The 23,499-nt window shown below is 39.2% G+C and overlaps 1 protein-coding gene across 2 annotated transcripts in view; it reads left to right on the top strand.

The window, feature by feature from the left end:
- MAP3K5 (mitogen-activated protein kinase kinase kinase 5) overlaps positions 1-23,499 on the top strand; it is a 278,572-nt gene that overhangs the window by 213,560 nt on the left and 41,513 nt on the right. For both annotated transcript variants that reach the window (XM_089676223.1, XM_089676222.1), the window contains 2 exons: positions 8,541-8,668; positions 20,492-20,628. In XM_089676223.1, coding sequence (XP_089532349.1) covers positions 8,541-8,668; positions 20,492-20,628 — 265 coding nt within the window. The remainder of the gene's footprint in view (positions 1-8,540; positions 8,669-20,491; positions 20,629-23,499) is intronic.

Here is a 23,499-nt window from a genome sequence, read left to right as displayed (position 1 = left end):
ACCCACAAACACCTATAATGAAGTTTGAATGGTGTTAACGCTCTGCAAACGCCCCACAACCGTGTCTCAACCGCACCGCAAACGCCGGCTGGGAATTTGCGGAGCGGCACCATAGACTTGAATAGGAGGCTTCAACTCCTCCTGACTCGGCCAGAGGCGTCCGTTTTGCCGCGACGCGAGGCAACACGACGCTAATGCTCCCATTTGAAGAGCACTATGTGCTGCAATGTGCAGAGTTTTCCCAGGCGTTTGGGAAACGGTAAAAACGCTTCCCAAACGCCTGTCTGCTGCTTGCTAACAAGGCAAGTGTGAACGTAGCCTTATAAAGGTGTAATGTGCAAAACGCCAATCTCTATCCCTGCCACTCTCAAAAAATATCCTTAGACATACAAAAAATCAGTGTGTAAATTATATATAACAACCCCATACATTAATGAAAGTGCAATGTACTCAAAAAAAGTGCAATAAGTGCAGTAAATGATCATCATTCAATAATATAAAGTGCAAAGGGTCATCAATCACCTTCACTTATAAAGTACAAAATGATACAGAACATATAACATGTTATAACAATAATATAACATCCACTTATTTTTTAAAAATTGTGCAGTATGCTGGAATAGAGCCTAAATTGCTCAAATAAAATGCAAAATTATAGAAATGTCATATAACTCTTAATAATTTCTTATCGATTGTAGTGTCCATATAACATAAAACAGTCCACCAGTGCAAAATAAACTTCTGCATCGTTTTAACACCACAAAACAGTGCTATTCCACCACCAAATGAATTAAACAAACTCACCAGAGCGATATGCTCGTCAAATCATAAACCAGCAAAAACGCATTTTGCTCTATGAGTAATGCTCTGCATTTCTGTGGTCTTAATATCTCAGGGTTCTCAGAACAGCACACTTGTATTTCTTACTCACTCAAAAGGAAAAGAAGAGAGCTTCTATAGCATAAAACCAACAGGCTAATTAATTGTATAAAAATTCATAAAACCACTCATTGTCAAGTGTCGCCACTGACACAAGTATAAAGGTATAAACAGGTACCAGGTTGTCTCCAGTCGCGCTGTGCATGGTGACGTCACCTCCAAAGCCCTGCCCTACTCGTTTCGTCACTTGCTGTCCTCTGGGCGTCCTTCCGCTTCCATTTTGCACTGTTTATATGCACTTTATAAGTGAAGGTAATTGATGACCCTTTGCACATTATATTAGTGAATGCTGATCATTTACTGCACTTATTGCTCCCTTCTGAGTACATTGCACTTTCATTAATGTATGGGGGTGTTATGTATAATTTGCACATTGATTATATTATATAATATATTTTATATATATTATTGTATGTTTAAGGATATTTTTTGAGTGTTCTAGGCAGAAATAGAGATTGGAGTTTTGCACATTACACCTTTATAAGAGTGACATATATTGGGGGGTGTACACCGGTTTTAGTGCAGGCAAGCACTGTTTCATATTTTATCATTTTTGGACACTGACCTGAAATATGCTTCCAGATCCAAAAAGTCTGAATCAAGCAGAACTGCTAATCTGTATAAGTAGAAAGCCACTCAATCAGCATGACAGTCCAACGAGTATTATTTTCAGAAGGAGACACTGTAATGCTAATCATACACTAGTTAAAAAATCTAACGCATTTCCGAAAAACGACAACACGGTCGCGAGAGCAAGCAATATTGCCATCAGGTAATGACCAATATTCGAACAAGAAATCGTTCATTGGACATAAATCTATTTTTTTCTTTGTTTTGTGCAATTCAAATAGTTTGACTTTTAACGGGTGAGAAACACAATGACCTTTCAATTTATCTTCTGTTCGACAGACGTTTTCCAAACTTTACCTTCGATTTTTTTGCTCAAAAACATAACTACTGATTTGTGCCCATTAACTGGACGAAAAACGAATGAACTGTCCAAATGACTGATTTTCGAACAATTTTCGTCTAGTGTATAGGCACCATAATAAGACTAGTTAGGTATAATCTGTTTAACTCATATAACTGAATAGTAATAAACATCCATTTGTGTTAATTATTTCCTACACTTCTATATGATTGTATGTAAGCCGAAAACATTTTTTTAAATGTATATTGATTATATCTAGAATGTGAGAGAAAAAGCTGTGGAATATATTCTGTGGAATGCAAGTCACGACTTTAAAGACAGTGCGCTGTGACACAGCTGAGATCATTCATATTCTGTTTATTTATTTTTTGGCTCGTGTACTCTACCAGTCCCCCCTAGGCTCATCTAGTTGCTCACAGCATGGGGGAGGGAAAAAACAAGCAAAAAGTACAAAGTGTGCCAGTGTAGAAGTACGCCAGCAAGAATTTGTATTGGGTTTGAATAAGTCTGAAAGTCTGCATTGTAAAGCATGGGGGTTAATGTGTTCTCTTTTATAGCATGATGCATTCCTATGAACTAGATCTACTAGGAGATCATATCTATTGTGTCTAGTGTGTATAATGCTAGCTTAAGCCAGAACAGAGTATATTAAATTAGTATAATTATAAAGAGGAATATTGTATTTGTGTTCACTAAAAGCATCTAAAGAGGCAATACAGGTTATTGCCAGTTCATGTTGACAGATCTTAGTAGAGAACATTGTGCTGATCTTGGTAAAGCGGTATTAAACTCAAAGCCAAAAATGTACAGTACTGTGCAAAAGTTTTAGGCAGATGTGAAAAAAATGCTGTAAATGAAGAATGCCTTTAGAAAGATGAGCGCTAATAGTTTATTTTTATCATTTAACAAAATGGAATGCAAATGAACAGAAGAGAAATTCAAATAACATCAATATTTGGTCTGACTACCCTTTGCAATCAAAACCGCATCAATTCTGAGTACACTTGCACACAGTTTTTGGAGGAACTCGGCAGGAAGGTTGTTACAAACATCTTTGAGAACTAACCACAGATCTTCTGTTAATGTGGGCTGCCTCAGATATTTTTGTATCTTCATGTAATCCCAGACAGACTTAAAGTGTTACTAAACCCAAGACCCTGCATTCACTATATCTGGTCTCCCACAGTACACAGAACATGGAAATGCAATTATTTGAGTAAATATAAATTGATAAATACCTTTTCTTTTCAGCAGTTAGAGCAGTCTTGTGACTTCTATCAGTGTCCAGCAGAGCACATGTTAAAGCTTGTAGGAGGAGTTTTCATTCTGCTCTGGAAGGATGACGGACCCCTGACCTCTGTCTGGACATTGCTGCTTGGCCCTGTGCTGATCACATGCACTCTTCCAAGAAAAAGAAAAAAAAAACAACTTATCTAGCAATACACACCAAACTGAGCATGTTCAGAGTGACTCAACATGATATGTTTTATCAGGAGATAAGAGGGGGGCACTGGAAGAAGGGGAGGATCAGAGAAGTCAGGATCAAACACCATTTTACACAATGCAGGGGATTAACCTCTTAGGTTCCACAGTGAGTATACCAAGCATGCTTTACTGCAGGGCTTAAAGTTCCGAGTCTAGACCTAATAGCCAGGCACAAACCTTACTCTCCACCAGTTGCCCCACCCAACTTTGCCCAGGTCCTCCTCCAACCCCACCCCCGGCCTGTCACCCAACCCTGCCCCCAGCCCTGCCAACAACCACGGCCCCTTAAAGCTTCTGAAATTAAATTTTTCTTTAGAATAAAGAGTCCATAATATAAAAAACTGCAATTATAACATAGCTTTATTATGTCAATTTAAACATAACAGCAATAGCTTAATAGCAATAGGGTGCAATCAAAATATCAAGTTTTACAGCTTTAAACCTGTAGTGAACATTTTGTATTTTTTTTTGTTTATCTCCTGCATCTTTAAAAAGAGACTTTGGTAAGTAAAGTCTTTTTTAAAAGATGTAAGTTTAGTTTACGGAAGTATAGCATAGGAAAAAGTGCTTATTTTTATGCCAAAAAACATGGAATAATAGTTACTATAAACATGTTGTATTTTTTATCTCCAGCAGAGAACGTAGAGAAGTTTGGCATTAAGAAAAATAAAATAGTGCCTCTTTTGATGGCCAAAAACATTGTATAAAATAAATAACAATAGTAAACATTTAGCATTTTTTATCTCCAGCATCTTATTAAAAGAGAGCTTAGAGAAGTAATGCATTAAAAAAAACCAAAAAAGTTCTTATTTAGATACCAAAAAACATGGCATAACAATAGTAAACATGCATGCTGAAGTGCACAGTGCGCAGAAGTTGCCAGCTCTCTCTAGAGCGAATAGCTAAAGACCTCCAAACTTCATGTGGCCTTCAGATTAGCACAACAACAGTGCGTAGAGAGCTTCATGCAATGGGCGAGCAGCTGCATCCAAGCCTTATATCACCAAGTGCAATGCAAAGCATCAGATCCAGTAGTATAAAGCATGCCGCCACTGGACTCTAGATCCACTGGACTCTATGTTCTCTGGAGTGACGAATCACGCTTTTCTGTCTGGCAATCCGAGGGACATGTCTGGGTTTGGCAGTTGCCAGGAGAACAGTACTTGCATGACTGCATTGTACCAAGTGTAAAGTTTGGTGGAGGGGGGATTATGGTGTGGGGTTGTTTTTCAGGGGTTAAGCTTGGCCCCTTCGTTCCAGTGAAGAGCGGAGACTGCGAGCCAGGCCTTCTCTTCCAACATCAGTGCCTGACCTCATAAATCTGCTTCTGATAGAATGGTCAACATTCTCCTAAACCTTGTAGAGAGCCTTCCCAGAAGAGTTGATGCTGTTATACCTGCAAAGGGTGGGGCCAACTCAATATTGAACCCTACGGACTAAGCCTGGGATGCCATTAAAGTTCATGTGTGTGTAAGGGCAGGGGTCCCAATACTTTTGGCAATATAGTGTATGTTGCAACTTACTAATAACTAGATGTGGTGGCTGAATTATTTTTCTTTTTTTTAGGCTTTTTTCCCCTCTGTTTTCACCTGGTGATCTGGCCAGGATCACACCTCCTGTATTATAGTGCCCCCCACTCTGAATGAAGGAGCATCTGGGGCACCTTTGAACAGCAGCATTGTCAGTTGCAAAGGAAGGCAGTGTTAGATGTACTAGCAGATTTATACACCAACATATTGAAGCCAAACTCCAGCTGACACTTTATAATAAATAACAGCAAACAGTTTTTTACCATTTGGGGAAAAGAGTTTATATAAATAAATAAGTAAATAAAAGCCGGTGTTAAACAGTTTGTCTCGTTCCTGTAACTGCAAGAGAGCTTGTTCTTTTGAAAAACAACAGATTTAATGGCTGGAAAAAAGAAAGATGAAAGAAAACATTAAGGGCCAGTTCACACCACATGCAGTCCAGTGCATTTTTTTTCTGCATCAAAAACTAATTGATAGTAATTTACATGGTTTACAATGGCATAGTTCACTACCGTGCGTTTTTGAGGCATTTTACTGCGTTCCAGTGCGTTCCAGTTCCAGAAAAAAAAATAGACCATACTGAATTTTTTCTACACTGAACTGTACTGGAATGCAGTAAAATGCCTAAAAAACGCACGGGAGTGCACCTAAACGCAGCACAAATGCACCGGAATGCACATGTCCTTATTTAAGTTGAAGAAAAAGAGAGGGGGAAAAATGAACCGGAGCACATCAGAAATGCACATACAGAAGCGCATCCGGAACACATCCAGACTGCGTTTCTGTGGTGTGATCCAGCCCTAAAAAAATCTGCTTTAAAGTAATTGTAAACTTAAAAGTTGTTTTTCTTGTTACGTAGCAAACAGGTTTTTACTTACCTGCTCTGTGCAGCCCCAAACCTTCTCTCCTCAGGTTCCCCCACTGATGCTCCTGGCTCCTCCTCTTCTCGGTGTGCCACCATACAAAGCCACTTTCTATGGTGGCACACCTGTGGGCTCGATCCCAAGCCAGGTAAGTCCATAGACACAGACATTGCAGCTCAGCTCCACCCTCTGCTCCCTCATCATAGGATTTGACTGACAGTAGTCAGAGCCAATGACTTCTGCTGCCTCAGCAAAGCCTGGGAGACTTGAAAAGTGAGCGGCGAGATTTTCTGCACATGGGCACAGAGCTGGATTGATTGAGGACTCAGGTAATTGAAAGGGGGGGCAGAAGTGAGTATGGGGGGAGCAGTACTTTTACCTAAACATTTTTTACTTTTTTTTTTTTTTTACCGAAATGCAAGGAATGCATTAAGGTAACGAATACTTAGGCTTTAGAACCAATTTATGCTTTGAATGAATTCTAAATAAAGGCCTTCAGACTAGCGGCACACATAAAATGTTGTGTTTACGAATGTTTACACTTGTAAATTAATTTCCTGCTGTTCACTTTAGGTAAAAATTCAGGTTATAATGGCCAAATTGTTAGGAACAAGCACAATGCTTGTATTCATAACTGTAGTATACTCCTGCAAGGGGAGGTATAATATAAAATGTAAACAGCAGTTCAGGTTCTGAAGTCACAGAGGATATAGCCAGACCCTGTGTTTGGATGCTGTCTGAGCTGTAACATCTCCTGGGTCACACCAATGCTTCCATTGGAAATTTCTTCTTTATGTCCCTCTTTTGGTGGAAACTCAAAATTTTGGATTTGACCTCATTTGCAGTCCTGGTGACAGTAGTCACCAGGACAACAAGATAGATAACGTTTTCCTAACAGGAACGAAGAAAGCGCTAAAACCTGACAGAGGTTTCAATCCTTCCTAACAGAAAAATACATTTTAGGTGTCACATCTTCCTGTGATATTCTCACGTGAAAATCCTACAACTACCTCAGTCTTACACAGTCTGAAGCTGCTGTTTTCACTTCTGCTTTTCCATCTTTATGGCTTTGTGTGAGAGACACAGTACAAGTCACGCAGTACAAGATTGATGTTGACCAGTACCTGTAACTTACTGCCCTTACAGATTAGAACTTAAAGTGTTACTAAACCCAGGACCCTGCATTCACTATATCTTGTCTCCCACAGTACACAGAACATGGAAGTGCAATTATTTTAGTAAATATAAACTGCTAAATACCTTTTCTCATCAGCAGTTAGAGCAGCCTTGTGACTTCTATCAGTGTCCAGCCCAGCACTGGTTAAATCTTGTAGGAGCTGTATTCATTCTGCTCTAGGAAGATGCAGGACCCCTGATCTCCATCTGGACAGTGCTGATTGTCCCTGTGCTGATCACATACGCTCTCCCAAGGAAAAAAAAAAACCCCTAGCAATACACACCAAACTGAGCATGTGCAGAGTGACTCCGTATGTCTTATCAGGAGATAAGAGGGGGGCACTGGAAGAAAGGGAGGATCAGAGAAGACAGGATCAACCCATGTTTTTACACAATGCAGGGGATTAACCTGTTAGGTAGTGAGTATAACAAGCATGCTTTACTACATATACAGACTGATTTTACTGTTGTGGGTTTAGTAACACTTTAAGAAAAAAAAAGTGACACTTTTCTGATTTAAAAAAAATCTATTCAAAAAATGTAGATGAGTGGGAAGAAATGTTTATGTTTTTGCTTATACAGTGAAAAACATGACTGTGTACGCTTTTCATTTATTAAAAAAAGCTTTTTGATTTTGCCTTGTAGGTGTCATTAGTTCAAAGTTAACAGTGGATTTTTATTTGGCATACCTGTCGATTTTGCTCCACACATGTACTTTTGTGATAAAATGACTCATGTAATTGCCAGAGTTGTGCAGAACCATGTTGTAAACACTGGCAGAGAAAAAAGACAAGCAAATGTACTTAGACTGTATAGTACTCTCCATAGGAGACTAGCCAGTAATAGTTTCCTTTCAGTTGTTTTACAGTTTGTCTCTGAAAAGATATTTGAAACATGAGGATTTCAGTAGAACAAACAGATTTGTCTTTATTGGCAAACAGTCCCTTTCACACGCGGACTCCACTTGGATCAGCAGGGGATCTGTCTGCTGATTCCCTGCTGGTCAGAGCAGAGCGAGCGGATGACAGGTCGGTGTCCTCTTAGTTTATGCAGAGCGAACATGGACCAAGCCTGCTCTGCTCTATGGACCAATGAGTGTAAACAAACTCCACTGTCCATTTACACCCAGCTGCCCTCCGATCTGATCTACCTAGACAGAAGGGAAAAGATGCCCTTCGTTTTTCTTTTTAGTGGACTTGATCAGTTTTGAGGTAGGCGGATGTAAATAGGGACAAGTCCATTTACACCCGCCGGGCCATAAGAGTGAATAGAGGGTCCAATCAGGTCCACCTGAAAAACTTACAGATGGATCTGATCGGACCCTTTGTGTGAAACGTACCTAATGGTTTTTGTTTTAAACTTTGCAACATAGGGAATGAGTGTTAGATAAATGAAGCAGTATTTTTGCAGCATGTTTGAACCTTGTTGTTTAACTTCAGAAGCTGTGTGTTACTTTATAGAGTTTCCCTGTAGGGCTTGTATTGTGCATTTTATTTCGTAAAGTCTGTTGTGGGCATGTTCCTGCTTTGTTATTGTATCTAGAATGTTTTGCACTTACCATTATATTCAAGGTGCACCTTCAAATAAAAAATACTAAATATATTTCCTTACTTCTAGGTACTCTCAACCACTTCATGAAGAGATTGCACTTCACAGGCACCTGAAACACAAAAACATTGTCCAATATTTAGGCTCGTTCAGTGAAAATCGCTTTATTAAGATATTTATGGAACAGGTGCCAGGAGGTAAGTTTTATTCAAAATATATGTGAACCTTTACCTTGTAAACCAATCCATTCTATTTAAAATAGAAATGCAAGACAGAGCATTTATGGATGTGTATAAATATACTGTATATATATATTTATATATTATAAATACCTTTTTTTTTTTTTTTTTTTTATAAGTTATAACATAATCTTTGTTCTCAGCAGTATAAGGAGCTTAGAGAGGTAGGGGTGGAGACTGCAGCGGGGCTCAGCAGATAAACAGCATAACAGCAGCAGTACGCTGATCTTCCCAGTGAAGAGCTGTGCGAGGGTGAGGGGGGTGTGCAGCATAACTCTGACCATTGGATGACAGGCAACCTGTGCTCCCAGTGCAGTCAGAAAACTGACCACGCTGAGATGGATGTACTTGTATGCCTAGCAGGGTCAGTTTGAAATATTAAAGCAGGAGGACTGGCAGAAGCGCCAAGAATTCCAAACAAAGAAATACAAAGAGAACAGGATATTTTTTTTAACACAAGTACATGATACAGCATGTACATATCAGGAATATGAAATAATAGGGTAACATACACTTTTAATCAAAGAACAGAGACACATAAGAAGTATTCTTTGGTTCAACTCAGCGTGCTAGTGCAGCAATCCCCCTGTCGCGCTATTGTGTTCTGACATGGGTATCATCCCCCTGCCAGAACACATTGAACAGCGCTCACAGCCATTGTCTGCAAATGCTGCTCGAATGCCAGTTTGATGCTGCTTTTCCAGCATGCCTGTTCAACAGACCCTGTCTTGAGACTGGCTTCTTTTGTATTGGCAGCTGTACACATGGGTCGAAAGTCGGCTGGTTTCTGTCGAACTGGCTAATTTCGGCCAATATTTGCCCTGTATGTACCTGGCTTTACGGACCATAGCAATTTTTACATTTCTGCGGTGGTCCTGTTTATTCAGTGATAACTTTGATACTTAAAATAACAAAGTAATTGTTTTTTGAGGGAAATCTAGGCTTTTCTTTTTAGATCAGTGGTTCTTAACCTGGGTTCGATCGAACCCCAGGGGTTCGGTGAGTCAGTCTTGGGTTCGGCGGAGGTGAAGACCCACACCCGACTCATATGATTCGTGCAGTAAATATTCATTATTATGTTTTTGTTCATTTTGTGCACCTATGTATAAATATATACCTAAATATATACCTATGTTTTGAATTTTAAAAATCATATTTTATTTTTCCAATTAAGAAGGGTTCGGTGAATGCGCATATGAAACTGGTGGGGTTCAGTACCTCCAACAAGGTTAAGAACCACTGTTTTAGATTATATTATTTTCTATGTCATGTATAGACAAAAAGATGACTATAGATTCAAGTAAATGGAGAAGCTACTTTCCACAAACTACATATCTATGTTCAGCAAAAATTTAATTGATAAAGGTCATTTCTTTCTTGTGCATTTGCCCAATCACTGTTTCTTTCAGTGACTTTTCAGTTTTTTGCTTTGCTGTCACTGCCAGTGGAAAGTTTGAGAGACTGAGAAATGCTAGAAGCGGTCATTTTCATTAGTCTAAAGAGATTTCAGAAACTGATGAGGTCTGAAGTGTGTGGTAGCAATTACCATAATGACTGAGTGAAAATCATTTGGTTGAAGAGCAGAACACATACAGTAGCAGAGTGTAAGATGAGACACAGGCAGGTAGTCATGCAGTGGTTTGTGGTTGCTGAATTGCAGCTGTTATTATTAGACAGGCCCTTGATTATGTGTCTAGAGATATATATAAGAGGACAGAGAGAAAAGCAAACACATAATGTTGCTGTAAATATAAGGTGTCAAATGACCTGCACAAACTTATTAGAATGAAAGTATGTAAGATCCTATCATTAGCATAATTGATTTGTCCTGGAAAAAAATACACACTAAGTGGTACCAGATAATAAGATATTATGTTTTCAGGTGATGAAAATATTTATCATGTAAGTTCATTGTTATGCCTAAAGATAGAAAAAATTGACATGCAAAAAAGATCTTTAGTCCGATGGAAAATGGGCAAAAATTTCAAGCAGTACAGACCAAAATGTCTTGTTTCTGTTGACCACCGCTATGTTGACCATAATCTAATTTCTATAGGTAGCCTTTATTTGCTAGCTTACCAGAAAAAAAAATCTATTTTTTTTACATTCAATCAAGTAGACTGTTACACTATATGGACACTCATCTAACAGATCAAAGCTTTGCAAAATCTTCCTGGTGTCACAAAAGGGCAAGTCTCTACAAGCTGCCCCAAAACTGCAAGTCTCTCATAATTTTAGGTAAGATGTTCTCATGCTTTAAAAGTGAACTCGGGGGAAATGTTAAAACTACCCTTGCAGTTGGGCACTGCCAGTGTTAAATGCCTATGTTCTTCCAGTGGATCATTAAAAGCCGTTTTAGTTTAGTCCTCTTAGTGCAACCTATGCCCCCAAAGCCGCTCCTCATTGGCACGCTGTCTGTCGGTTACACTCTGAAGTCATCATGTATCATGCAGGACCAACATTCCTTCATTGTAAATGAGGACTTTGGAGGCCTACCCACAACCTGGAGCGTCAGGGGAAAAAGGAGAGCATCAGCTGCCAGAGGTGCGAGGAATGAGATAAGTAAAACTGCTTTTTAACAGTACCCTAGAGCAAAAGAAGAATTTAACCCTTGCAGTGCGGAGGGGTGCCCCACTGCAAAGGTAGTTTTGAAATGTCCCTGAAGTTCAACTTTAAGTGTCTTCTGTGCTATTCTGTGCCTTGAAAAAGTATTCACACCCCTTGAAATGTTCCAGATTTTGTCATGTTACAACCACAAACATAAATCTATTTTCTTGGGATTTTATGTGATAGACCAACACAATGCGGCACATAATTGTGAAGTGGGAGGAAAATTCTAAATTGTTTTCAAAATTTTTTACAAATAAATATCTGAAAAATGTGTTGTGCATTTGTATTCAGCCCCCTTTACTCTAGTACCCCTAACTAAAATCTAGTGGAACCAATTGCCTTCAGAAGTCACCTAATCAGTAAATAGAGTCCACCTGTGTGTAATTTAATCTCAGTATAAATACAGCTATTCTGTGAAGCCCTCAGAGGTTTGTTAGAGAACATTTAGTGAACAAACCACAGCATAAAGGCCAAGGAAAACGCCAAACAGGTCGGTGATAAAGTTGTGGATACATTTAAAGCAGGGTTAGATTATAAAAAAATATCTCAAGCTTTGAATATCTCATGGAACACTGATCAATCCATCATCCGAAAAAATGGAAAGAGTATGGCGAAACTGCAAACCTACCAAGACATGGAAATCCACCTAAACTGACAGGCCGGGCAAGGAGAGCATTAATCAAAGAAGCAGTCAAGAGTTCCATGGTAACTATGGAGGAACTGCAGATATTCACAGCTCAGGTGGGAGAATCTGTCCACCGGACAACTATTAATCCTGCACTCCACAAATCTGGCCTTCATGGAAGAATGGCAAGAAGAAAGCCATTGTTGAAAGAAAGCCATAAGAAGTCCCAGTTTCAGTTTGCGGGAAGCCATGTGGGGGACACAGCAAACATGTGGAAGAAGGTGCTCTGGTTAGATAAGACCAAAATTGAACTTTTTGGCCTAAAAGTAAAACACTATATGTGGCGGAAAACTAACACTGCACATCACCCTGAACACACCATGCCCACCATGAAACGTGGTGGCAGCATCATGGGAAAATTGACTGAGCCAAATACAGGGCAATTTTGCAAGTCTGTAAAAGACTTGAGACTGGGGCGGAGGTTCACCTTCCAGTAGGACAGCTACCCTAAACATACAGCCAGAGCTGCAATGGAATGGTTTAGATCAAAGCATATACATGTGTTAGAATAGCCCAGACTTAAATCCAGGTGAGATGGCAAACTTGAAAATTGCTGTTCACAGACACTCTCCATCCAATCTGACAGAGCTTGAGCTATTTTGCAAAGAAGAATGGGCAAAAATTGCACTCTCTAGATGTACAAAGCTGGTGGAGACATACCAAAAAAGACTTGCAGCTGTAATTGCAGCGAAAGGTGGTTCTACAAAGTATTGACTTGGGGGGTGACTGAATACAAATGCACGCCACACTTTTCAGATATTTATTTGTAAAAAATTTTGAAAACTATTTATCATTTTCCTTCAATTTCACAATTTTGTGTTGGTCTATCACATAAAATCCCAATAAAATACATTTACATTTTTTGTTAGAACGTGACAAAATGTGGAAAATTTCAAGGGGTATGAATACTTTTTCAAGGAACTGTATATCCCATTGTAACTTTTTATCCCAATTTGCAGTAAAATTGTCATTAACTGTCTGTGACTGATGTACACTAGTTTAGAGAAATTTACGTAAAACGGTTGTAAACCTTTACATATGCCCAGTGAAGTGACTGGCCTCAGGTATTACATAGAAGTTAAACAAATCCTCCTACATAGGTTGTGCCTGTTTATCTGCAGCCTTTTCTTTTCTACATGCATTTAAAATGCAGAATTTACATAGGATCAGAGAAGTGGGGGGCAGGGAGCTGAAGTCACAGATCCCAGTGAGGGAAATTTGAGCCCTGATTGGAGGGAAGGAACACACCCCCTACACAGCACACAGGACCAGAGCTGAGGCTGTCAATTTTTAGGCTGTGTGCTAGAGCTCCCTCCCCTGTCACCTTTTTACCTCTTGGTGTCAAGAAAACTTGTCAGAAGTGATTCATGCAGATAGCAGAGAAATGGGCAACAGACAGAAATGACACTTAGTGTCCTGGAACAATTACACACTCGGGTAGGCAACCTTCGAGAGGTAGAGATCTACCTGAACAACATGAAAGAGATCAAAGATAACCAGGGTTTGACACCCTTTTTTTAAAAAAAAATAACTAAATAGACCTAACTAAATAGAAAGGAAAACTTAGAAAAATATAATAAAATAAATGTCACTGTAAAAATATAAACTTAGCCTACCATAAAAGTAGACAGTGTCAGTCAGTAGGGCAGTGGGCAGTGTTAGGGCAGTGACTGGTGTGTGAACAGTGTCAGTAGGGCAGTGGATGGTGTCAGAGCAGTGGACGGCATCAGTAGGGCAGTGGACAGTGAGTGGACGGTGTCAGTAGGGCAGGGGATAGCACCAGTAGAGCAGTGGACAGTGTCAATAGGCAGAGGATAGTGTCAGTAGGGCAGTGGATGGTGTCTGTAGTTTTTTATTTGTACTTTTTTACTTCTTTTTATTTTTTATTTTTTTAAATTTCATTATTTTTTGCACTTTTTTTTTACAGTTTTTTTCTCTCACCATTGGGGGCTTTGATGAAATATGACGGGTCTAAACAAACGCCTGATATCTCACTTTTGAAACAGAAAGGGACTGAGGACAGAGATTCCCCAGTCCGTTTCTCTCCAGATGCACCTGCACTGGACAGTGAATCAATTGGAAGTGTTCTGTGATGAGCGGCTTCCTATGCATTCACAAACTAAAGCATAGTAAACACAGTCTACTGCATTTATTTTTGCTGTAAACTATAAAAATGAATCTGTTCTAAAGATGAATCAAACTGCATGCAAAATGCACAAAATTTTACTATGCATGTGTTTTATATGCATTCTAATGTAAAATGATTGCAAAAATTGTATCAATTGTGAAGCACAAAAATATGATCCAGACCTAAGGGTAAACTCACAGTATGCATCACCACTTGTAGTTATCTGCAGTTTACAGACATGCAGCCGTGTCAAAACCTCCTGAGAACTGTCAGCAATTTGCTGCTCTAAGGCCAAAAGTCTAAATAGAAAGCAAAAACTGCTGATTTTATTCTGATGATTATTTGCCGGTAGCACCTTAAATACACATAGTCTTCAAAATAAGCACTTAACATGTACAGTCAGGTCCATAAATATTGGGACATCAACACAATTCTAACATTTTTGGCTCTATACACCACCACAATGGATTTGAAATGAAACAAACAAGATGTGCTTTAACTGCAGACTGTCAGCTTTCATTTGAGGGTATTTACATCCAAATCAGGTGAATGGTGTAGGAATTACAACCGTTTGCATATGTGCCTCCCACTTGTTAAGGGACCAAAAGTAATGGGACAGAATAATAATCATAAATCAAACTTTCACTTTTTAATACTTGGTTGCAAATCCTTTGCAGTCAGTTACAGCCTGAAGTCTGGAACGAATAGACATCACCAGACGCTGGGTTTCATCCCTGGTGATGCTCTGCTAGGCCTCTACTGCAACTGTCTTCAGTTCCTGCTTGTTCTTGGGGCATTTTCCCTTCAGTTTTGTCTTCAGAAAGTGAAATGCATGCTCAATCGGATTCAGGTCAGGTGATTGACTTGGCCATTGCATAACATTCCACTTCTTTCCCTTAAAAAACTCTTTGGTTGCTTTTGCAGTATGCTTTGGGTCATTGTCCATCTGCACTGTGAAGCGGCGTCCAATGAGTTCTGAAGCATTTGGCTGAATATGAGCAGATAATATTGCCCGAAACACTTCAGAATTCATCCTGCTGCTTTTGTCAGCAGTCACATCATCAATGAATACAAGAGAACCAGTTCCATTGGCAGCCATACATGCCCACGCCATGACACTACCACCACCATGCTTCATTGATGAGGTGGTATGCTTAGGATCATGAGCAGTTCCTTTCCTTCTCCATACTCTTCTCTTCCCATCACTCTGGTACAAGTTGATCTTGGTCTCATCTGTCCATAGGATGTTGTTCCAGAACTGTGAAGGCTTTTTTAGATGTCGTTTGGCAAACTCTAATCTGGCCTTCCTGATTTTGAGGCTCACCAATGGTTTACATCTTGTGGTGAACCCTCTGTATTCACTCTGGTAAGGGTGTTTTCTTCACCAGGGAAGAATTCTTCGGTCATCCACCACAGTTGTTTTCCGTGGTCTTCCGGGTCTTTTGGTGTTGCTGAGCTCATTGGTGCATTCCTTCTTTTTAAGAATGTTCCAAACAGTTGTTTTGGCCACGCTTAATGTTTTTGTTATCTCTCTGATGGGTTTGTTTTGTTTTTTCAGCCTAATGGTGGCTTGCTTCACTGATAGTGACAGCTCTTTGGATCTCATCTTGAGAGTTGACAGCAACAGATTCCAAATGCAAATAGCACACTTGAAATGAACTCTGGACCTTTTATCTGCTCATTGTAATTGGGATAATGAGGGAATAACACACACCTGGCCATGGAACAGCTGAGAAGCCAATTGTCCCATTACTTTTGGTCCCTTAACAAGTGGGAGGCACATATGCAAACTATTGTAATTCCTACACCGTTCACCTGATTTGGATGTAAATACCCTCACATTAAAGGCAAAAGTCTGCAGTTTCATTTCAAATCCATTGTGGTGGTGTATAGAGCCAAAAATGTTAGACTTGCATCGATGTCCTAATATTTATGGACCTGACTGTACATAATCTCTGCACATATTGGAGAAAAAAGCTCTCACTAGCATGGTCACTAGAGGTGAAGCTCTGCTGACTTCCATTATCCAATCATGTGCAATGGAAAGTGATGTTTGTTTTTATTTTACTTTTATGTTATTGGGTATTGTTTGCAAAGTGAAATTAGGGAAAATTCCCTTGCAAAGTGCAAATTCCCTTGCAAAATGAACACCATATTTGCCTTTAGTAAATCGCTTCCCATGTGTTGATGTTACAAACAAGGTACGTACAGTGCTGTATCATTTTGAATAAAAAGATACTGCCAGAATATTGATTATTTTCAGTTCAGTTAGCATATCTGTTATGCATTGATATGTTCTTGATGATGAGTTGCTCTCACATTGCACATCTGGGAAAATAAATTATTGCAGATGTTATAACATAGAACTACAGTAAACATAAAGGGTTCCTTATGACAGTCTAAACACGTCCCATATCCAGTAACTATGAGATGCACAAGTTTCAGAAAGTAAACAAAAAAAGTATGTGATTTTCCTGATGAAGCCAGATCCTTCTTCATTTGTGTCTCACACATTCGCTCTCCCAGACACTGCAGCACATACTGAGAGGGTTTTAGCAACAGAGGCAGTGCTGTCACTCTAAAAAGCAGTGAGCAGGGATAGGTGTTTACGAATGATTGCTACAGTTGTTGGCTTTATTCTTAGTTAATGCTAACTCCCTGTTAAGCTTCCGTTTAATCCCAATATTTATTAACCCCCAATCCCTTGTGGGTTTTTTTTTTTTTTTGCAGATTTTTTTTAACCTTTAGTTAGTATACCTTAAATATTTGTGTTTGCTAGCTTTTTAGCGGATCATTAAAAATGCCTAAGGCCCTTTTCACACGAGCAGACTGATGGGGTCTGCCTGTCCGTTTCTCAGGCAGACCCCATCGGTCCATCCATAGACTTCTATGGACTGGCAGGTGTCCACGGACAGTAGTTTGTTTCCATGCGAATGTGCTTTAAAAGAAGTACATATTTTTAATCAATGTAAAATTTAACAAAAGCAGTTTTGGATTGTAAAAAAATTTGATTTCCACATTTTTACCAACTTCTACTTTAGTATCATAATGTGTTTAATATATGTATATTTGCAGATTATCTCTTCAGTGGCAATTGGTATGGCAGAGAAGGGTAGTTATCTTTGCTGAATGATTGAATGATTGCTGAGATAAAAAAGTAACATAAACATATACTGAACATTATATACTGTATATATCTGTTTTCAATCAGTCCAAACAGACTTATTACATTACTATGAGAGAAGAAGCAGCAAGGCATAATCACTATTCAGTACTAGTTGTTTTTTCAAAATAATTTTTATTGTGTTATAACTTTGATGTAGAAAACAAACAATCCACATAAACAGTTTCCATAGCTTCCATAGTATGAACATAAGAACATAAAGCAAACATGTTTGTCTGATACAGCAAAGACAGATATAATGCCGTGTTTACATTTTCTTGAGTTGTCAATTCCAAACTGTACCTGTCCATTCTGAGGACTGGTTCATACTACTTCCTATGTGGTCCCTCACATTCTGGAATGTGCAAAAAGTAGTGCAATACTTTTGTAAATCGCATGTGGTTTGATGGCTGCTGTATTTGCAAGATGTATTTGGAGTGCCATCATCAATTAGATGTACCCACGTGCAGTGCCGGAAACGCTCATGGAGTGTGAACAGACCCTAAATGTATTACAAATAATAATAATTTTATTTCCTGAATAGGGGGTCTCTGAATATTCTTCCTAAGAATTTATATCCTATCCAATACATTCCACTATTAATCCTCAATCACCAAATCCTCCCCCAGATCATCACTACTCAACTACAAACATCTCTGCGTAGAACAGCATGCCTATGCAGTATAGTACTTTTTCCTTCTAACGTTAGTTTTTGTTCACCTTTGAAATAGTTTGTGTGACAAGAGACAATGGGGCTAAACAAGGAGTGGACAATCATTAAACTTCTGGGTGCATCCCCTATGTTGGTAAATCAATTTTTCTCTCAGGAGAATAAAATTTACTTGGTTGCACCATTCTTCCAGTGTAGGGAGTTGTAGAGAAATCCACTTCAATGCTATGAGTTTACAAATAAAACCATCTAGAAGCAGGGGTCAAAATCGCTGGAGAAAACAGTTCATCTTCCAGTAAATATATAGTGTATTTATGGTATGAACTATGGCTTTCCAATAACAGATTAACGTGGGACACTTCCAGACCATATGTAGCAGGTCATCTGGTCTGTCCAGATATCTCAGGTATTTGTAATTATCCCTATGATGCAACTGAAACATTTTTAGATGAGTACGGTGAACTATGAACAGTTGCATCAACCTCTGGGGTAGGTGATAGAAAAGGTATAACTACTTGTCCCATTACTGCCACATTTCCTCCGTTATTTCCCAAAGAGCTGTTTCCCATCCCCTCCTATAAGGCAGTACAATTTTGCCAATCAGACTATCCTAAAGGGAGGCATAAACATACAATGCAAGTCCCTTCTTGACCTCTGCATGAGCATTTTTTTCAACTGACGTAGTCTTAGTGAGGGTTAATATAGTGAATTTAGTAGTAGAGAGAGCGTGTGTCAGCTGAAGGTACTGGTAAAATCTGTTGTAATCGGATAACTGAACAACTTTAATCAGCCTGGAACAACTTTAATATTTGGTCATGGACAAAAATATTGGCAACCCTGCATTTCTGGCAGATAATGCAACACTTCGCCCACAAAAGTGTTGCAATTACAAATATTTACGCATTCTCACAGTTACTTCTTTTGTTTGTATTGGTATGACACAAAAAAGTAGAGAAACAAAAAGCCAAATCTGACACATTCCACACAAAACCACAAAAACAGTTTGGACAAAATTATTGGTATCCTTAATTTAATATTTGGTAGCACACTCCTTGGAAAAAATAACTGAAATCAATTACTTCCTGTAACCATCAATGAGTTTCTTACACCTCTCTACTGGAATTTGGAGCACTCTTCTTTCGCCAACTGCTCCAGGTCTCTCAGATTAAAAGGGTTCCTTTTCCCAACTGCTGTTTTGAGATCTCTCCACAGGTGCTCTATGGGATGGAGATCTGGACTCATTGCTGGCCAGTTCAGTACTCTCCAGCGCTTTGTCTGAAACAGTTTCTGGGTGCTTTTTGACATGTGGGTCATTGTCCTGCTGTAAGAACCTCTGACGGAGACCCAACTTTCTAACACTGAGCTATACATTGCACCCCAGAATTCTTTGGTAGTCTTCAGATTACATAATGCCTTGCACACGGTCAAGACCTCCAGTGCCTGCATTCAGCAGAGCAACCCCAAAACATAAGTGAACCTCAACCATGTTTGACTCTAGGGACTGTATTCTTTTCTTTAAAGGCCTCATTTCTTTTTCTGAAAAGAGTAGAATGATGGGCTTTACCAATAAGCTGTACTTTTGTTTCATCTGTCCACCGCACATTCTCCCAAAAGGATTTTGGCTTCCTCAGGTAGGTTTTGGCAAACTCCAATCTGGCTCTTTTATGTTTCTGTGTCCGCAGTGGGGTCCTCCTGGGTTTCCTACCATAGTGTCCCTTTTCATTCAAATGGTGACGTATAGTGCGAGCTGACACAGTAGTCTCCTGTGCCTGAAGGTCAGCTTGATTTGTCTAAAAGTTGATTGAGGTTCTTTGTCCACCATTCGAACAATCCTTTGATCAACTTTTCTCTTTTGTCCACATCCAGGGAGATTAGCTACAGTGCCATGAGCTATAAACTTCTTAACATTGTTGTGCACAGTGGACACAGGAACATTAGGATCTCTGGAGATGGCCTTGTAACCTTGAGATTGTCCATGCTTTTCCACAATTTTTGTTCTCAAATTCTAAGACAATTCTTTGCTGCTCTTTCTCTTCTCCATGCTCCATGTGGCACACAACACACAACAGGAAGGTTGAGTCAATTTTGTCACCATTTTAACTGGTTGCAGGTGTGATTTGTGCATTGTCAGCACCTGTTAATTGATACAGGTGAGTTTAATTACAAATTACAGGAATATCACAGTCTTGGAATGCAATTATTTCTTAGACTTTTGAGAAGGTGCCAATAATTTTGTCCAGTCCATTTTTGAGGTTTTGAGTGGAATGTGTCAGATTTGGCTTTTTGTTTCTGCACTTTTTTGTGGCATACCAATACAAAACAAGAAATAAACATGAGAATGCCTAAACATTTGTAATTGCAACAATTTTCTGGGTGAAGTGGTCATTATATGACAGAAATGCAGGGGGGCCAGTGCCAGTATTTTTGGCCATGACTGTACCTTCGGAATGCAGTTGGTGGACTATTCTGTACTGTTTGGTAGGAGCCTGCATTTATATATATATATATATTATTGAAATTTACAGGAAGCCTTTCTGCTCTTCTGCGATCAAAATGGGGACCTCTGAAACAAAATGAACAAACAATTGCCTTTTATACCAAACAGATTCTTGAAGGTTTAAAATATCTTCATGACAATCAGATTGTTCATCGAGATATAAAGGTCAGTACAAAGTATTTTAAGTATTGATTTTTTATCGAAAGAGTCAGTTAACAATTTTTATGTATGTGTGGTACAAGTACCGTAGTTCAGTTCATGTAAAGAAGAAAAACAAAATGTCAAAATGCTCAAAGCAATAATCAGCACTGTTTTTATCCAAATCTTTGACCTGTATCCAGAAAAACTATGGAGGCCAACAAAGCGACTGATACTACTTTAGATTTAGATTTTGTGTTTTACAATATGACAACAAAGATATTGACTTGTTTTATCACCTATAGATGAGAACTTCAAACTGACCGGTAAATAGTTTTACACTTGTAGGGTGTAATTATCATTGTTTTTATTTGTATCAGGAATGTAAAATCAGAATATTTTTAATTATATGTAGAAAAGCATATAGCTTTTTTTTTCACAAGCATAATGGGTTGCTGTTAAGTGAAATATTAGAAGAACTCTAGCCAAACATTTAATTTTGAATGGAGGATAAAGGGGATATCCTTTATGTAGGCTTCCTCTGCATAAGATGTGGTAAATTTATAGCCCTGAACATGCTGTTTTAAAATTACAGTTCATTATACCATTCTTGCTGTTATAGCAACAATTTCTGTAAGCTGTTGCTCTTGGAATTTGAGCCCCTTCTTTTGATTACTTCAGCGTAATGATTGGGGAATATTAATATTATACAGGATGTATATGGCACCAACAGTTTATGTAGTCCTGTACAATATATAGGGGGACAGTACAGTTAAAATACAAATCAAGACAAGAGGGTTAGGAGGGCCCTGCTTGTTGGAACGTACGATTTAAAGGAAAGAGTTTACAACTAGGGGGAACATAAGTTGATGGAGAAGGTAAAAGTTCAGTTGTTAGGCAGAGACAGGATACGCTTCTCTGAAAAGATGAGTTTTCAGAGATAGCCCAAAGGTGGATAGAGCAAGAACTAGCCATACAGATTGGGGTAGGAAGTTCCAGAGGGAGGAAGAGGCTCTGGAGAAGTCCTGGAGGCAATCATGCGAGTGGTGATAAATAGCTAGAGATCAGGTCTTGGGAGGAGCGAAGAGGACAGTTTGATTGATACTTTGAGATTATGTATAGTATCTCACAGAAGTGAGTACACCCCTCACATTTTTGTAAATAGTTTATTATACCTTTTCATGTGACAACACTGAAGAAATTACATTTTGCTTCAATGTAAAGTAGTGAGTGTACAGCTTGTATAACAGTGTAAATTTGCTGTCCCCTCAAAATAACTCAACACACAGCCAATAATGTCTAAACCGCTGGCAACAAAAGTGAGTACACCCCTAAGTGAAAATGTCCAAATTGGGCCCTATTAGCCATTTTCCCTCCCCAGTGTCATGTGACTCGTTAGTGTTACAAGGTCTTAGGTGTGAATGTGGAGTAGGTGTGTTAAATTTGGTATAAATGCAAAAATAGTGCTGCGCTAACAAATATTGATAATATTTTATTATTGGTCCCATATTCTATATCACCTATGTTGAGGTTTTGATATGTGGACCTCTTTCACATTATATGTTTATGTGGTATATACACTGACACTATTTATGTATTTATTATTGATTTCTTGAGGATTTATATTTATTTAGTATATTATTATCAACATTTGTTAGCGCAGCACTATTTTTACATTTATTCTTTAGTGGTGGAAAACATTTTGGGTGATTACATTGGTGTTCTTTAGGTTTTTATTTGGCAGCGCATTAGACTTCTACCATTATTGTGTTAAATTTGGTGTTATTGCTCTCACTCTCTCATACTGGTCACTGGAAGTTCAACATGGCACCTCATTGCAAAGAACTCCCTAAAGGATCTGAAAAAAAGAATTGTTGCTCTACATAAAGATGGCCTAGGCTATAAGAAGATTGCCAAGACCCTGAAACTGAGCTGCAGCACAGAAGCCAAGACCATACAGCGGTTTAACAAAACAGGTTCCACTCAGAACAGGCCTCGCCATGGTCAACCAAAGAAGTTGAGTGCACGTGCTCAGCGTCATATTCAGAGATTGTCTTTGGGAAATAGATGTATGAGGGCTGCCAGCATTGCTGCAGAGGTTGAAGGGGTGGGGGTGAGCCTATTAGTGCTCAGATCATACGCCGCACAGTGCATCAAATTGGTCCACATGGCTGTTGTTCCAGAAGGAAGCCTCTAATAAAGATGATGCACAAGAAAGCCCGCAAACAGTTTGCTGAAGACAAGCAGACTAAGGACATGGATTACTGGAACCATGTCCTGTGGTCTGATGAGACCAAGATAAATTGTTTGGTTCAGATGGTGTCAAGCGTGTGTGGTGCCAACCAGGTGAGGAGTACAAAGACAAGTGTGTCTTGCCTACAGTCAAGCATGGTGGTGGGAGTGTCATGGTTTGGGGCTGTATGAGTGCTGCCATCACTGGGGAGCTACAGTTCATTGAGGGAACCATGAATGCCAACATGTACTGTGACATACTGAAGCAGAGCATGATCCCCTCCCTTCGGAGACTAGGCCACAGGGCAATATTCCAACATAACAACCCCAAACACACCTCCAAGGCGACCACTGCCTTGCTAAAGAAGCTGAGGGTAAAGGTGATGCACTGGCCAAGCATGTCTCCAAACCTAAACCCTATTGAGCATCTGTGGGGCATCCTAAAACAGTAGGTCCCTAACATCCACCAGCTCTGTGATGTTGTCATGGAGGAGTGGAAGAGGACTCCATTGGCAACCTGTGAAGCTCTGGTGAACTAAATGCCCAAGAGGGTTAAGGCAGTGCTGGAAAATAATGGTGGACACACAAAATATTGACACTTTGGGCCCAATTTGGACATTTTCACATTACATGTTATACAAGCTGTACACTCACTACTTTACATTG

Source organism: Staurois parvus, unplaced genomic scaffold (genome assembly GCF_062004578.1).
Source record: "Staurois parvus isolate SC_StPar_1 unplaced genomic scaffold, SC_StPar_1.0 ptg000165l, whole genome shotgun sequence".
Taxonomy (NCBI): domain Eukaryota; kingdom Metazoa; phylum Chordata; class Amphibia; order Anura; family Ranidae; genus Staurois; species Staurois parvus.
The sequence above is the reverse complement of the archived record's forward strand: the minus strand, read 5'-3'. Positions and strand labels throughout refer to the sequence as shown.